General features: G+C 35.4%; 1 protein-coding gene across 2 annotated transcripts in view; it reads right to left on the reverse strand.

The window, feature by feature from the left end:
- The window catches only part of LOC123543305 (sentrin-specific protease 1-like), a 41,894-nt gene that overhangs the window by 17,092 nt on the left and 8,651 nt on the right, over nucleotides 1-16,151 (reverse strand). Inside the window, exons 6-13 of one of the 2 annotated variants that reach the window (XM_045329384.2) lie at nucleotides 15,715-15,797; nucleotides 11,793-11,929; nucleotides 10,556-10,677; nucleotides 9,351-9,443; nucleotides 7,148-7,190; nucleotides 3,931-4,011; nucleotides 3,065-3,149; nucleotides 2,221-2,520 (exon numbers count right to left, since the gene is read on the reverse strand). In XM_045329384.2, the coding sequence (XP_045185319.2) occupies nucleotides 2,221-2,520; nucleotides 3,065-3,149; nucleotides 3,931-4,011; nucleotides 7,148-7,190; nucleotides 9,351-9,443; nucleotides 10,556-10,677; nucleotides 11,793-11,929; nucleotides 15,715-15,797 (944 nt within the window). Of the gene's footprint in view, nucleotides 1-2,220; nucleotides 2,521-3,064; nucleotides 3,150-3,930; nucleotides 4,012-7,147; nucleotides 7,191-9,350; nucleotides 9,444-10,555; nucleotides 10,690-11,792; nucleotides 11,930-15,714; nucleotides 15,798-16,151 lie in introns of both variants that reach the window. The other variant, XM_045329383.2, reaches the window with a different exon arrangement.

Below are 16,151 nucleotides of genomic sequence, written 5' to 3' on the forward strand. Positions count from 1 at the left end.
TTAAAAATACTGAGTTACACGTGGTAAAAGTTCTCTATTTTGCCTTTATTCTTTAGATTACATATTGTGGAAGAAATGCAGGTAGGTTTCACTTCTGCCCCAAGGTTATTTTTGAATGAAGAGAACAAAATTCGAAACAGACCCACAGAATTCTACCTTAATTTTTCAATGTTGGAGTTAGAAAAAAATTATATTTACAGTTTTATTTTGTGTTTTATAATTGTTTAACAATAGTTTGATGTTACTTATACCAAAATTAATGCTGTAATGAATTCTCTGCGGATGTTTTAGATAGTGGCCATCACATTGGAATTTGTCTCTATTTCAGCTCGAGGAAATATCATAAATTATACAAAATTTACAAAAAAAAAAAGCGGCACAGTAAAAGTTGTTTAAAATTTGCAACACAGTGCAAAACATGGTCAACTTTAAGAATATACCAAGAAAATGCAATTTTTTAAACATTACTATTAGGGGTCCAATACCTTAATCACCAGATGCTCTTTACAAAGAAAGACAACTCCGTTTAGACTATGTAGGTGTTACACCACTAAAATCTCAACTGATGTGAAGAGTTGAAGACCCAAATTTTTCAAGAACAGGGATAGCAATGCAGGTGTTTCTCTATTTAAATATGTTTGCTTTTTATGTATACTGGCAATATTGTGAGCATACAGAAAGAACAAAATTCCCAACTTTTTCTATGTTTTTTCTCCTTCTTTAAAATTCCAAGTACTTTCAAGGCCTTGAAAATGAAATGAAAAATTCAAGGACTTTTCCAGTTTTCTAGGAAGTGTGGAAACCCTGTGAGTAGATTCCATTTTCTCAATTTCGACTAATTCAAGGACCTTTACCTTTGACCTACTGAACTCAAAATCAATACGGGTCACCTGGCTGCTAGTCATGATCAACCTCCCTATTAAGTTTTGTGATCCTAGGCCCAAGCAGTCTCAAGTTATCTTCTGGAAACGGTTTTACAGCTCCAGGTCAGTGTCCTTGACCTTTGGCCTACTGACCTCAAAATCAATATAAGTCATCTGCTAGACATGACCAACCTCCCTATCAACTTTTGTGTTCTTAGGCCCAAGCATTCTTGAGTTATCATCCGAAAACTGTTAAACTGTTCCTGGTCACTATGACCTTGACTTTTCACCTACTGACCTCAGAATCAATAGGGGTCATCTGCTGATCATGACCAGTCTCCTCATAAAATTTCATGACCCTTGGCCTAAACTTTCTTGAGTTATCATCCGGAAACCGTTTAACTGTTCTGGGTCAGTGTGACCTTGACCTTTGACCTACTAATCTCAGAATCAATAGGGGCCATCTGCTGGTCATGACCAACCACACTATCAACATTTGTGATCCTAGGCCCAAGAGTTCTTGAGTCATCATCTGGAAATCATTTAACAGTTCTGGGTCAGTGACCTTGACCTTTGACTTACTGATCTCAAAATCAATACGGGTCATCTGCTGGTTATGACCAACCATCCTATCAACTTCCATGATCCTAAGCACAAGCTTTCTTGAGTTATCATCCTGAAACCGATTGGTCTACATACAGAGCAACCGACCTACTGATCTGCAAAACAATATACCCATCCTTCTTCAAAGGGGGGCATAAATATAGTAAGATAGGGTTGTTTTTTTTTTATAATAAATGCAAGGAGTGATGAACAATACTTATAGTAACTACTACTGATACATGAATTACTGTAAAGACATATGGCCAGCTTTCCACATGATAAACCTGGAGGAAGGCACCGCCATGTACCCTTCCAGGCACTACTTCAGGCACAGGCAGACACAACTTGAACTAACAACCTCCCATAAGTCAAAAAGATGGCTTTCTCATATGAAAGAATTTTACATTGATTATCAAAGTGAGGCTTCACACCCACAGTGTTGAGGGGCATGTGGTTAAAAGTTAGCTACTTTAACTAATTTGTCATAAAGACCTAAGATTATTTGGAGAATATGCCTGTAGCACTGTAAGTCAGTTTCTGTTTAGTAAATTTTTCCACTAAATATGACAAATTACCTCAACCATGATCTGACATGGAACATTACATCTACAGTTATCACCCTCCACCTCTAATTCTCATGGGGCAGATTATTGCTTAAACAATGAGGTAGAAATTGACCACTGTATAAATGTGAAATTTGTTGAAATATGGCATTAAATGTCACGAAGATCATAATAAGGTCTATAAAACCTACCTCATCATTGAGCCAGTTTAAACCAGATAATGTTGCTATGTCACCCTTGGTGATTTGAAGGCGGAACTTGTCTACAAGTACTTGACCAGGATTTCCTCGTGACAAAGCATTGTTGATCACATTCTCCATTTCACTTGTCAGTTCAGGTAAGCCTTCCTCCTCCTCTTCTACAATCTCCACTTCATCTTCAGACGATGACAGATCTGACAATGGTAGATCCTCAACCACAGCTGGTGCCTTCTTGTGTATGTGCATCTGTCGGCGTATTCTACGTTCAAGGTCAGCCTCATCTTGTTTTCTCTACAATGTTTATACCATGCAGTCAGTCTTATCAAGAACAATGTCAAAATAATTTCTAAATAGACTGGAGCAGTGAAAAACTTAGACAAACTCAAACTGCACATTACTTGATTTGTCATTTTTTTTTCTTCAAAATTGAGAAAAGGCTTTCTTCACTTTTAATAGTAATTGCCAAAGGAAGGTGTTTTTGTTTTTTTTCTAAGTTATGCATCTTTGGAACTTTTAATCTATTATAACACTATTTGAGTTAAAATATGTAGAAAACTTTTAAAAGCATTTGTCATAATGTAAATTTTGCTAATTCATGTATTTTTAACTGTATCAGTAAAGTTGGAAGTGTTGACAGTAGTTCTGTGGTAAGATACTACCCTACAAAACCAGGGTCTAAAGTTCAAGTCCCCAATCTTGCAATTAAAATAACTTACAATTCAATCTCTCAATCTTTTAACATTCTTTCAAGGAAGTGCCAAGATGGATAATTGGTGAAAACTTAAAAAGAAACTCTGGTATCATATATAAACATATACAACCTTAGGAAACATACCCTTTCGTCAAAAATTTTTGTTCTGACTTCTGCCTCGGCAAGTTGTCTTTCTCGTTCACGGGCTTTAGCACTGTAGGTTGACGTTCTGAAATAATATTTCAACTAATCTGAATTTGTTTTTTTTTTTGTTAGGTTTAACATCACAATGACATAGTTATTGGTCAACTGACAACTTTCCAGCTTTTGATGGTGTCGGTAGATCATATGTGTCCCACGGTGCTTTATTTCTGGCACATGCAGACACCTGGCTAGGGCCTTTTACATTCTGCAAGCAAATCTGTTGGCTTCTTCACTGAAAAAAATATACATCCCAGGCAAGGTTTCCAACAAACCAACAAACAGTGGTAAAGGCAAGTGATTCGAAAAATTTGCTCTTAAGATTAGTGACTGCGACAGAAACTCTGTTGAATTTTTTTTAAATCCTCCTTTATTCTAAGCGTGCCCTGGCCACAATTAATATAAAAGAATTGCATAAAATGTAAACTTTGGTAGCCCACAATCAGAAACAATCTATTCAACAAATTAAGACAAGCCAGTATTGATAATAATTACATTTGACAAAGTAAGGCAAACAAATGTTGAGCTAACTGTCCCACTGCTTACTGAACAACCTGAAAAGAGGCTGGCCTGTGCATATCTTCAGAAAGATAAAACATATACCATATAAGTAAGACTCACCTGTACTCTGTCCTTCATGATATTTACTGACTTCATACGAAAGGCTCAAACCCATCTGCTAATTGGAGATCTAATCATTTGATCTTATGTAATTTAAACAGCTATAACAAAATGTGTAGCCCTTACTGGCCTAAGTACATGTAATAAGATAATAATACATGAGAGAACTACAGAAAGCCAGAACTTACATCTCTTTAATCCAGTTTTCTGACAGGAATTTACAGTCTCTGTAATCGGGTGTATGTGATTTAAACTTTCTTTCCCTGACACTGTAAGAACATAGAAACATTTGATATTAATACTTTTCAATGTTATGTATTATATACTGATTCATTAACTTCTTTAAAACGTTACAGTTGGTCACTGTGTAACTATGTAAATATGATACTGCCTTGAATAAACCTATCAAACCTGCTGTACAATGAAATCATTACTATTCATGGAGAACTATTTTCTGTGGATTTTGTGACTACCTCCAGCCAGTAACTTAAATCCCAAATCAACATACAAAATTCCTATTCATGTTATTTTCAAATTCAAGAGCACAAATTAAATTCCCAAACAAAAAGCCATTTCAGCTAAAATAACAAAATTTTCTGTCCACAAATTAAATGACTTCACTGTATAACGTAGACTGTCTCTAGATCAATACTAAATTTCATGGATAAATCACTGGTTAAAAAGGGCCAGGAAACTATTCTTAATTAAGCTTACATCTATTTTAAACACTGTGTATTTCATGATGAAACAATGTCAGTGCAACTAAATATTATTTCAATGAAAAACTGTCAAAATATATTCAAAAGGACTTCTTTGTTGTATTATTTTGTAATTCAGTAACTTCAGATTAAAGCTGAAGTTAAGTTATATATTTGCTATGATACTGGGAAGACATTTTCTTTGTTTGTTTTGGGTTTAGAATGTCTTTTTTAACAGTATTTCATTAATGTAACAGCCGGTACATAACCTTACCTGTGTTCCTGGATTCTGTACAAGTATTTACCTGTTCTCCACAAATAAATGTAAACTTCTCTGAATGAATCAGAGGTGGAGGACAAAATCACTTCAGACACTATGTTTTTTTATCAACAAGAAGTGCTCACCTGTGTACAAGGCTTAAATGTGTTTGTGTAAGTACAGAGTTAGGTTTCTTCTATGTTAATCTGTATTATATACATATCACACACACTTTTGAACCTAGGGCAATAATTTGAACAATTATGGTAGACATTAAAAATCTAATATCACACGCCAAATATCAAGGCTCTAGCTATTATTGATTAAGAGAAGGAAAGTGACAACGCCCCCTGGCAACCATGTTTTTTGACGAATCGGAATAATTTGAACAATCTTGGTAGAGGGTCACACAAGAACCACTTGTGTAAAATTATTTTAAAATCGGGCTTGCAGTTTCAAACAAGAAGATTTTTAAAGTTTCCACTATTTACATATAGGGAAAAGTGACAACGCCCTCTGGCGGCTAGGTTTTTTGATGAATCAAAATAATTTGAACAATCTTGGTAGAGGGTCACACAAGGACCATTTGTGTAAAATTATTCTAAACGGGCTAGCTGTTTCACACAAGAAGATTTTTAAAGTTTCCACTATATACATATAGGGAAAAGTGACCACGCCCTCTGGCGGCCATGTTTTTTTACGAATTGGTATATTTTGAACAACCTTGGTAGAGGGTGACATAAGGACCATTTGCATAAACTAATTTCAAAATCGGAACACCTGTTTAGGACATATCGTTTAAATTTTTTTTTCTATTTTTAGCTCTGGCAGAGCCTATGTGCAACCAAGTGGAACCGTTTGAACAACTTTCGTACAGGACCACCCAAGGAACATCATGGCCAAGTTTCATCATAATCCATTCATTGATTTTGGAGGAGATGTCGTTAAAACACAAATGTTGGCGACAGATGGACGACTTGATGGACGCACGCACGACGGACACAGCTTGATCACAAAGCCTCTTTATGCTCAGGTGATCTAACAAGAGGACCATGATGGTCCTGAATCGCTCACCTGTTCCCACATGACCCAGTTTTGAGTATGACGTCGTTTTTTCTATTATTTGACAGTGACCTAGTTTTTGAGCTCATGTGACCCAGTTTTGAACTTGACTTAGATATCATCAAGATAAAAATTCTGACCAATTTTCATGAAAATCCATTGAAAAATATGGCCTCTAGAGGTCAAAAGATTTTTCAAATTTTAGACCTACTGACCTAGTTTTTGACCGCAGTTGACCCAGTTTCAAACTTGACCTAGATATCATCAAGATGAACATTCAGACCAACTTTCATACAGATCCCATGAAAAGTATGGCCTCTAGAGAGGTCACAAGGTTTTTTTTATTATTTGACCTACTGACCAAGTTTTTCAGGCACGTGACTCAGTTTCAAACTTGACCTAGATATCATCAAGGTGAACTTTCTGACCAATTTTCATGAAGATCCATTCAAGGGTATGGCCTCTAGAGAGGTTACACGTTTTTTCTATTTTAAGACCTACTGACCTAGTTTTTGACCGCAGTTGACCCAGTTTCAAACTTGACCTATATATCATCAAGATAATTATTCAGACCAACTTTCATACAGATCCCATAAAAAATATGACCTCTGGAGAGGTCACAAGGTTTTTTCATTATCTGACCTACTGACCTACCTTTTGAGGACCCGTGACCCACTTTCGAACTTGACCTAGATATCATCAAGATGAACATTCTGACCAATTTTTACGAAGATCCATTCACAAGTATGGCCTCTGAAGAGGTCACAAGGTTTTTCTATTTTTAGACCTACTGACCTAGTTTTTGACCGCACGTGACCCAGTTTCGAACCTGACCTAGATATCATCAAGATGAACATTCAGACCAACTTTCATACAGATCCCATGAAAAATATGGTCTTTAGAGAGGTCACAAGGTTTTTCTATTATTTGACCTACTGACCTAGTTTTTGATGGCACGTGACCAAGTTTCGAACTTGACCTAGATATCATCAAGGTGAACATTCTGACCAATTTTCATGAAGATCTTGTAAAATATATGGCCTCTAGAGAGGTCACAAGGTTTTTCTATTTTTAGACCTACTGACCTAGTTTTTGACCGCACGTGACCCAGTTTCGAACTTGACCTAGATATCATCAAGGTGAACATTCTGACCAACTTTCATAAAGATCCCATGAAAAATGTGACCTCTTGAGTGGTCACAAGCAAAAGTTTACGCACGCACGGACGACGGACGCTGCGCAATCACAAAAGCTCACCTTGTCACTATGTGACAGGTGAGCTAAAAAGTCACGCAGAACATTTGCTCTCCCTAATGAACTAAGAAGGCAGGCTTTCTTTAAGTAAAGGTAAGAGATAGCATACAGTTCTAAACTAGAACAACATACCAATCCTTTTCAGGTTTATCTGGCTCTTTTTCATCTGTGAGATCTGAAAGTAATAACATACCATATCTACAGTATTATATCTTACCATATATTGTTATACTATAAAATGATAGCACCCAGACAAAAAACATGGCAATCTTTACAGTATTTTTTGAAAAAAGTCGGAATATAAAAATAACTCCAATACTAGAGCTGCTTTAGAGAAAAGTGCATGTCTCCCACAACTGCCTAATCATCTAAATAGTAAGTCAGTCTTTATATATTGTTTACTTAGAGCACATGCGCATGCGCTTTTTTTTACACCAAAGGACCCCTATACTACTTTAAAAAGTAGTATATGGGTCCTTCTGAGGTCAAAAATGCGCAAGAAATCTGACCGTTTTTGGTAATTCAAGGGCTATAATTCCAAAGTGCCTGGGGCGCTTTGGCTAGTTATCGAACTTGGCTGAGCACTTATTGGCAAACACATTTTGTTCAAGTTTGGTGAAGATCGGATGAGAAATGTTCGACTTAGAGGGCGAACAAGCTTTGTGACAGACACACACACACATACAGGCAGGAGTAAATCAATATATCTCCCACACCACTGTGTGGTGGGAAACATAGAAACACGTGATATAATTTTTTTAAATTTGTACTATTCAGCCGTATTTTGTGTGACTGTTCCAAGGCAGTGGACCAATAATCACAGCTGACATTTTCCATTCCATTACACATTCACATTCATATGTGTTTCTGGTATTCTGTTTGTTATGATAAAGCAATGTTCTGTTTATGTCCAAAGGATGCGGGAATGGTACAAGGAGACTACGTTATCACAAGGAAAATGCTGTTAGTCATTAAGGGTAAACTACCTTGTCAGTCAAAATTTCATACTTTATCTAAAGCCTGCAAATTACTGCACTCAAAAAATTAGTATAGAAAATTAAAGTGTTTGCCATTAAATCTACGAAATAAAGAAAGGTATCCTAACATATTTTAGAGCTCAGACATGTCCTTCACCTAAATGACAATATTATACTTTTTAATAGATGATTAAGTGTTTGGCATTAAATCTACGAGATAATGAAATATCCTAACATATTTTGGAGCTCAGACATGTCCTTCACTAAAATGACAACATATACTTTCTATTAGATGATCACAAAAGCTATGTTTAAAGATTTTAACTATTAACTTTTATCCCCTACAGGACAATATTTAGAAACTTGAGCTGTCACAGGAGTGACGAATTATACCCCCACAATATGGCCTTGTCAAAGAAGTAAGCCAATGTCAAGGTTAACCTTAAAATCTGCAAGTCATGATCAACCTTCCCATTAAATTTCAGGATCCTAGGCCCAAGCGTTCTAAAGTTATTGTCCAGAAACAATGTAACTGTTCTGTGTCACTGTAACCAAGACCTTTGACCTACTGACCTCCAAATCATTAGGCGTCATCTGCTGGTTATGGTCAACCCTCCTATCAACTTTCGTGATCCTTGGCCCAAACATTCTCAAGTTATCGTCTGGAAATGGTTTAAGAGTTCCAGATCACAGTAACCTTGACCTTTGTTCTACTGGCCTCAAAATCAAAAGGGATTAACTGCTGGTCATGAATAACCTCCTTATCAATTTTCATGATCCTAGGCCCAAGCATTATCAAGGTATCACCAAGAAACCTTTTAACTGCTCCAGGTCATAGTGACCTTGACCTACTGACCCCAAAGTCAAACTTGACCTGTACTTTATTATGTTACACCTGTGTACCAAAGTCCATGATCCTAGGCCCAAGCATTCTCAAGTTATCATCCAGAAACTATTTATCTGTTCAGGGTCATTGTGACCTTGACTTTCGACCTACTGACCTCAAGTCCAACTTTACCTGTATTTTATTTTGTTACACCTGTGTACCAAAATCGATGATCCTTGGCCAATGCATTCTCAAGTTATCATCCGGAAACCATTTAACTTTTCCGGGTCATTGTGACCTTAACCATTGACCTACTGACCTCAAAGTCAAACTTGACCTGTATTTTATAATGTAACAACTGTGTGCAAAAAATTATTTAAATCTGTCAAGTCTTTCATGAGTCATTGTCCGGACACCATGAAAACCAACAGACCGACCGACAAGCTCACTTTTATACACCCCCCAAACTTCGTTTTGTGGGTGTATAACTATCTGATTTTACAATATTCAGTAATCTAACTAATAAACCTACCAATAGTATCTGTTTGTTGTATATCTGTCCGTACTGACGGTATAACTGATATGTCTGTAAGTGGTATTAACGTCTCATCTTGTGCAGCATTACCTATAAATATACAGAGAAATTTTACTTTTATACCTATGGTGCCAAAATCACAAAGAATATGTTACCTGATATAAATTATCGTCAACACACATCAACCACCTTAACATTGAAGTACATGATACACAAAATGGAACTATTCTCAAGAAATCTTCTATTGCAAAACAATAATTTTGTCAAGATACAGGTTTACTAAACCAAGGGTGTTTTGTAGGACTGGGATGATTACTCAGTTAATCAGATCTGATTCGATTACAAGGTGAAACCAATTTCAATTTTGCAAAACCGTTAATCGCTTTCAAACAGTAAGCATCACAAATTGTACTTCATCTTTATACATTTCTCCGGCTGGTACAAATTTTGTACTACTAGTTTATGATAGACGTCCAGTATATTTCCGCTAAAACAAATCAACTTGAACATAATCAATTGTATCGGATTTGCTTGTTGTGATATATTTAAAATACAGTACAATGAAATATGACTAATTAATTACCACACAGCATGCAAACGATAAAGTATGTAAGTTCCTGATGAAGTCAGCTGTTGGAAGTACCTTGATACGGTTGTCAGGAAAGAAAACAACATTTTAAATATGGCAGCCGATTAACCGGTTTGATTCGATTTCATACAAATGATTAATCAGTTTCAAAATTTTGAAATCGTCCCAGCCCTAGTGTTTTTTAACAGTATATGGCAGAGTCAGTTAATGAAACCTTTTGCCAACAAATAATTGTTTAGATGGTTTAACGTCGCACTGACGCATTTATGGATCACATAGCAACTTTGTAGCTTTGATGTTGAAGGAAGACCCCAAGTGGCCTCCGTGCATTATTTCATCACGTGCAGGCACCTGGGTAGAACCACTGACCTTCAGTAAGCCAGCTTGTTGGCTTCCTCACATAACGATTTGAACTCCATGAATTAGACTAGGACCCACACTGGTGAGGGGTAAGTGATTCTAAGACAGTGATGTTAACAACTATGCCACAAAGGCCCCTTTGCTAACAAAAAAACAAAATTTCAAATGACTTCATTTTTATGCTCTGAAATAAATTTACATCCCAACAAAATTGATGTTATAGTAATTCTCACATGCAAATAATGAAACTGACCATTTGTGAGGAGTTGTCTAGGCGTTGACTGACTTGGCTGTACTTTTATTTTATGTCTAACGGGTACATCTACTTTGTCTGGCTGTTGATGTATAGTGGAACCTAGTATACTGTTGTTGGAACTGAAATAAAACCTGTGATCAAACACAAAACATAAGTGTAAGAAAAATGTCCTTGAACCTTTGTTTGCATGTAGATACAAACTTCACTGTTGACTGGGTAACATTCACAATTATTTTATTTTCTCTAATGTATACGAATAATTCCATTCTAAATTCAAATAAAATTGCATAATAATCTGCATCATGTCCTAAAACACACAGATATTTCACAAATTCTTAACTGAGCAAATTTATAAGTTTGCCAACAATTATACTGCTTAAAAAAACCTTTGCAAATATTACCCAATCAGCGCTTTTTTACACTGATGGTGGAGACATTTTTTAGTAATTGTGTTGACTAATATTGATGGCCACTTCTTAGACTGCTACTAATAGTTACTAATGGTTCTAACAAAACATCTAAGATAAAGTACTTTTTCAAGAACTACTTTTCACAAAGTCTTGAAACCATGAATCAACAACTCAACTATTTGTAATTTTCAATAAATGTCTTCAGAGATCACTGCTTAAGATCGCTACAAGTGTATTCCAAATAAGGTAGCCATTCTTTCTTTAATATTATTTTCAATTTTTTCTATAACTTTATTTTTTTTCTTTCTACAAAGCAGACATTTTTAAAAGAGGTTTGGGTGAAATTCCAGCACTTGTTTTTTTTCCGAACTTTAAGCTCTTTTTCAGGTTTTTGGGGTCAAGTTTTCAAGCACTAATCAAGGTCTCTGTGTACAGCATTACAAAAGCAGTGTCAATTTCTGGTGCTGGCAAGGTTCAAAATCCAGGCTGAAGTATAAAGCTCTATCACTGCTCCTGACAATCTTTAATAATTGCAAAACTCTATTGCAAAAGTTTCGTGAAGAAAATATATTAAATTGCTCAAAGTATAACTTCATCTAGCATGCTCTAGGTAATAGTAATTCCGACCCAAAATTATTTCAGACAAGAACAACTTAGTACATTGTAATATTCTATCGAACAAGGACATTTCTATAAATGAAAATAACTGAATTAAACAATTTCTGTATTTCATTCCATTCATAACGTAACTTTTTATATGTATAAAAAAAGAACTTTATACAAGTTTCTTGCCTAACATTTTCATTTGAGAAATTATGACTTACCTCGGTAACTGAGGAACTCTTATGGGATCTTTTATACTTTCATTAACTTTGCTTTTATTTTCTTCCTCCTCCAGAGGCACTGTTGTGAATTTCTGAATCAGCTGCTGGTATCGTACTTTATCTTCCAACCGTACACTCTGTAGGATAAAAATAATATGTAAACTATCAAAAGCATTTTGCAGAGAAGTTCAGATGATTCTTGTTTAATTAACTTAAAGGCAATTGTTATCAATTTTTCAATCAATGTTTTACAAAGCTTGATTTGATTTAGGCTTGACAGCACACAAGAGTGAAGGTTATATGGCTGCAAACAATCAGAAAGTTAGGTACCTCTTTTACATTAAAATAAAAGTATGCAGTATGGAAATGAAATTTTAACTCTGTTAAAATCACAGAGATACAGGTAACCCCAACAATTTAGACCCTATTAACTACTTCTTACAATCATGCAATGGAAAGGCAGTGATTCAAATTCTTCATATTTAATCCCAGAACAACACAATCAACAAAGCTGTCTTCTATATTATTCACATTTTTCTTCTTAAAAAATTGTGACAATAACATGCTGTTGAACCTATATTACTTTAAGAAGCAGTTCTGCCTGTTTAATCTGCTAGTTATATCCAATGATCATGCAGATTCTGTTTGTCTTCTATGCAAACATTCACCTGCCATCTCTTTTTCAAGTGGAGAAGTTTGGTGGTATTTTGTGTACCATGGGAAGATGACCCATACCCTTGTGTTTGGAAAATTTAGCAGCTTTTTTTTTGTCAAATTTGAGAAAAAATTGTTATCATCCATTACATATTAACAACAGTATGAAGCTATCTGACAGATATCAATTTCTTCACAAAGATATACATTATAGACTATCTCAGTGAATTTGCTGTACTCTATACAGAGAAAGGACACGTTTTACCAAAATGTTTGCAAAAATACAGTGGGAATTTCTGATTCAAATTTGGGAAAAAAGATATTCTTCATATGGCAATTGATCAAATAAAAGCTATCAAATCAGCCCCATAAACACTGAAGATACCAGCTGATAACAAGAGCACCACCTTGCAGGTGCAGATGCTCATCTGATTTTGTTGTCTCTGTATAATAGAAATATTGACCTACCCAGGGTCAGGGTTAGACACTAACTTATTTGAACAAGGTTCCCAAAGGAATCTCTACTTTTTAAATCTGGGGGTCCTCCTCAGGCTTTGGGATCCCTCATAATATGGTATATAAAAACATTCACAACAGATGTCTTATGAGAAGTTACGGTCGTACCCCAGTGGGATTCGAACCCGCAACCTCTGTATTGAGTGGCTGACATCGTAACTACTACAAAAGAATGTATCCAAACTGATATCAATTTACATGTTTGCCAATGTCAAGACAAGGTCTCGACTTTGGAGACACTTGTATCTTATAGATATAATCATTGTCAAGTCTATTGTGACAACCACTAAAAATTATAATATCAAAAAAAAAAATTCTTGACTTCTCTTCATATATTTTAAAATATAAAATCTTAATATTACCTGGCATTTATATTTCCGATGATACAAAATTTATTGTAGTTTCTCTTTGAGGTTTGAAGATATAAAGTGTTAAAGTAAGGGAATTATATTTTTAGGCATAAAATTCTGTTTTGGATTACTTTCACATTGAAATTCATATATAATTTCATTTTGATGTTTGAAAGCTTGATTTATAGTAAATAGACTTATCTTCCGAATCGGTAAGTATTTATATAAAAAAAACAACCATCAAACTGAATAACACTACACTACAAAAATAACGGATCGTAAAATTTCTGAAAGTGCAAAAAGATCGCTGAGATCGAGACTCGTAACCGACTACAGTATTATTGTGCTAAAAAATAAAATCTTTTTAGATAATATTACGTAATATTTTGATGATCAAACGCCGGTACATCACGGGTGACTGCCGCTGCAATTAACTCTTGGGGTGTCATAAAATATTTGAAAGCCGCGGTCCTTCTGTTTTGATTAACACTTCCCGTTATGTAAGGCCATAAATTCCAAGCCATCGTGAAGGAACACAAATTATCTGCATGTATCACGCGTGACCTTCATGACCTAACACTTCTAAAAATACTTAGGTTGTTATTTTTAGAACGAGGAAAGTCCCGCGAACCGGCCAGTTGCAAGCAGTTTTCTCAGTAATTTTCCATGACGAAGCGTCGTGCACATGTAGGAAAAAACCCCGATGTCTTGTTTTGCAAAGTACTCGATATATTTAAATAGTAACCACATGATCTTGTACGTAAATAATGATGACGAAATCCCATATTTTGAGTTAGTAAACATCCGGAATTTGTTTCTTTAGGAAAAGAACGAAAATAAAGCGATTGATTATGAGACACGGGATAAAACAATTCTGTTCAAATGGCCGTTAATCGGTATTATACGTTTCTATCGGGAAACCGATAGACACGGGTCAATACGTTTCTGTTTGGTAATCGATAGATACGGTGATAAACGTATCGATGTGGGAAAGGGTTAATTAATTAAAATATTTTTCAAACAGGTATTTATCTTTCACTTTTTGGATATCATTGACAAAAAAAATAGGTATCCAGCCGGAATCCCAGCTTTTAGAAGTTGGTGTTCCTCCTCAAAATTTGGGATCCTCGGGCCCCCGGGACACCGTTAGTGTCGAACCCTGTGTCCCATGATTTTTTAAGTCCAAAAGGGGCCATAATTCTTGCAAAAAACAATGCAGAGTTATGGTTCTTGCTGTTCAGTCTCAGCTTTTAATGGCGACTAAATGATCCAAGTTTTAAAGCAATAGCTTTGACCATAAAGGAGAAAAATTTACCTAAACACAAAACTTAACCAAGAAATCTGATATTTTCTAAGTCCAAAAGGGGCCATAATTCTTGCAAAAAGCAGGAAGGAGATATGTTTCTTGCTGTACAGAGTCAGCTTTTGATGGTAAACAAGAGTTGCAAGTTTTAAAGCAATAGCTTTGATAGTTTAGGAGAAAAGTTGACCTAAACATGAAACTTAACCAAGAAATCTGATATTTTCTAAGTCCAAAAGGGGCCATAATTCTTGCAAAAAGCAGGATGGAGTTATGTTTCTTGCTGTACAGAGTCAGCTAATGATGGTGAACAAGTGTTGCAAGTATCAAAGAATAGCTTTGGTAGTTTAGGAGAAAAGCTGACCTAAGCATATAACTTAACAAAGCAATGCCGATGCCGATCAAGTGATGACAATAACTCATCTTTTTTTTTCAAAAAATCAGATGAGCTAAAAATGGTCTAAGGCTAGAAACATATATGCAAAACACTGGTTGAAAATGGTGTTACACCAAAAAAAAATAAGCAAGCCCACAACTTCAGTGGTCCAGGTATGCTGTGTATCCGTGTATCTATTTTATGCTCAAGAAATACTGGAATATGCTTTAATATGACTTATTGTCTTTCTGTACAATCTATGCTGCTGCTTCAGGTTTTATGCAAAGCAAGAAAAAATGCAAGCATACTTTCAATTTTCAGAAACAAATCCACTGCTAATCTGTTTAAAGGCAATAATACTGGTAAAAAGTGGTTCTTGTGTGTAAAAATATAAACCAGTCACAGTAATCATGCCCTGTCATGAAGACACTTGGAAAAATTAATGTGCTATTAGGGAGCATCTACCTCTTGATTACTTAATGTAACAATTTCAAACATGATTATAACTTTAAATTGAAAATAACAAAAGACTGAAAACTTTCCCTCAACTGAAAAGCCTATTTCAGCTAAAACCTTCTATTATCCCAATATGCTGGAACTACAGTAATAACTTGAGTCAAGTTGCCAATGCCCAACATTTTGCAATATTTTCCAATTTACTTCTATGCTTTTTAAACTGGAAGTTATTAATTCTAGGGCAAAATTTATTTGGTGCACTGAACTTACATCTTTTGCAGTAAATCTGTGTTTATTTCTGGTTCTAAACATTTTGTCAAGCCGTGCCTGTGAACCCTGTTCTCCGACAGGACCTGTAATATAACACATGTAAAATGTAGCACGCATATGAATGTATATTTCTTTTCCACTAGAATTTCAGTCAGAACAAAGCCTTTGTTCAACATGTTAAAGAGGAGACTCGGAACTATTGGAATGGCAAGATAGTCTATTATCTCCCTTTAAGAAATTTGTCTGTGGCAAGCATTTTGAATAACTGGAAAAGTTCTTTGCTGTTTAACAGCATAAATTTGAAGAAGTTAAAAATATCCATGCATAGATTAGATGAGGAGACTTCACTAGAGCTGTCAACTATTTCGGCGATATTATGAAATAGGGCATATCTGACCACTCAAATGACTAACACACCTGCAATACTGTTTGTTCAG

The sequence above is a fragment of the Mercenaria mercenaria genome, chromosome 11, assembly GCF_021730395.1.
Source record: "Mercenaria mercenaria strain notata chromosome 11, MADL_Memer_1, whole genome shotgun sequence".
Taxonomy (NCBI): domain Eukaryota; kingdom Metazoa; phylum Mollusca; class Bivalvia; order Venerida; family Veneridae; genus Mercenaria; species Mercenaria mercenaria.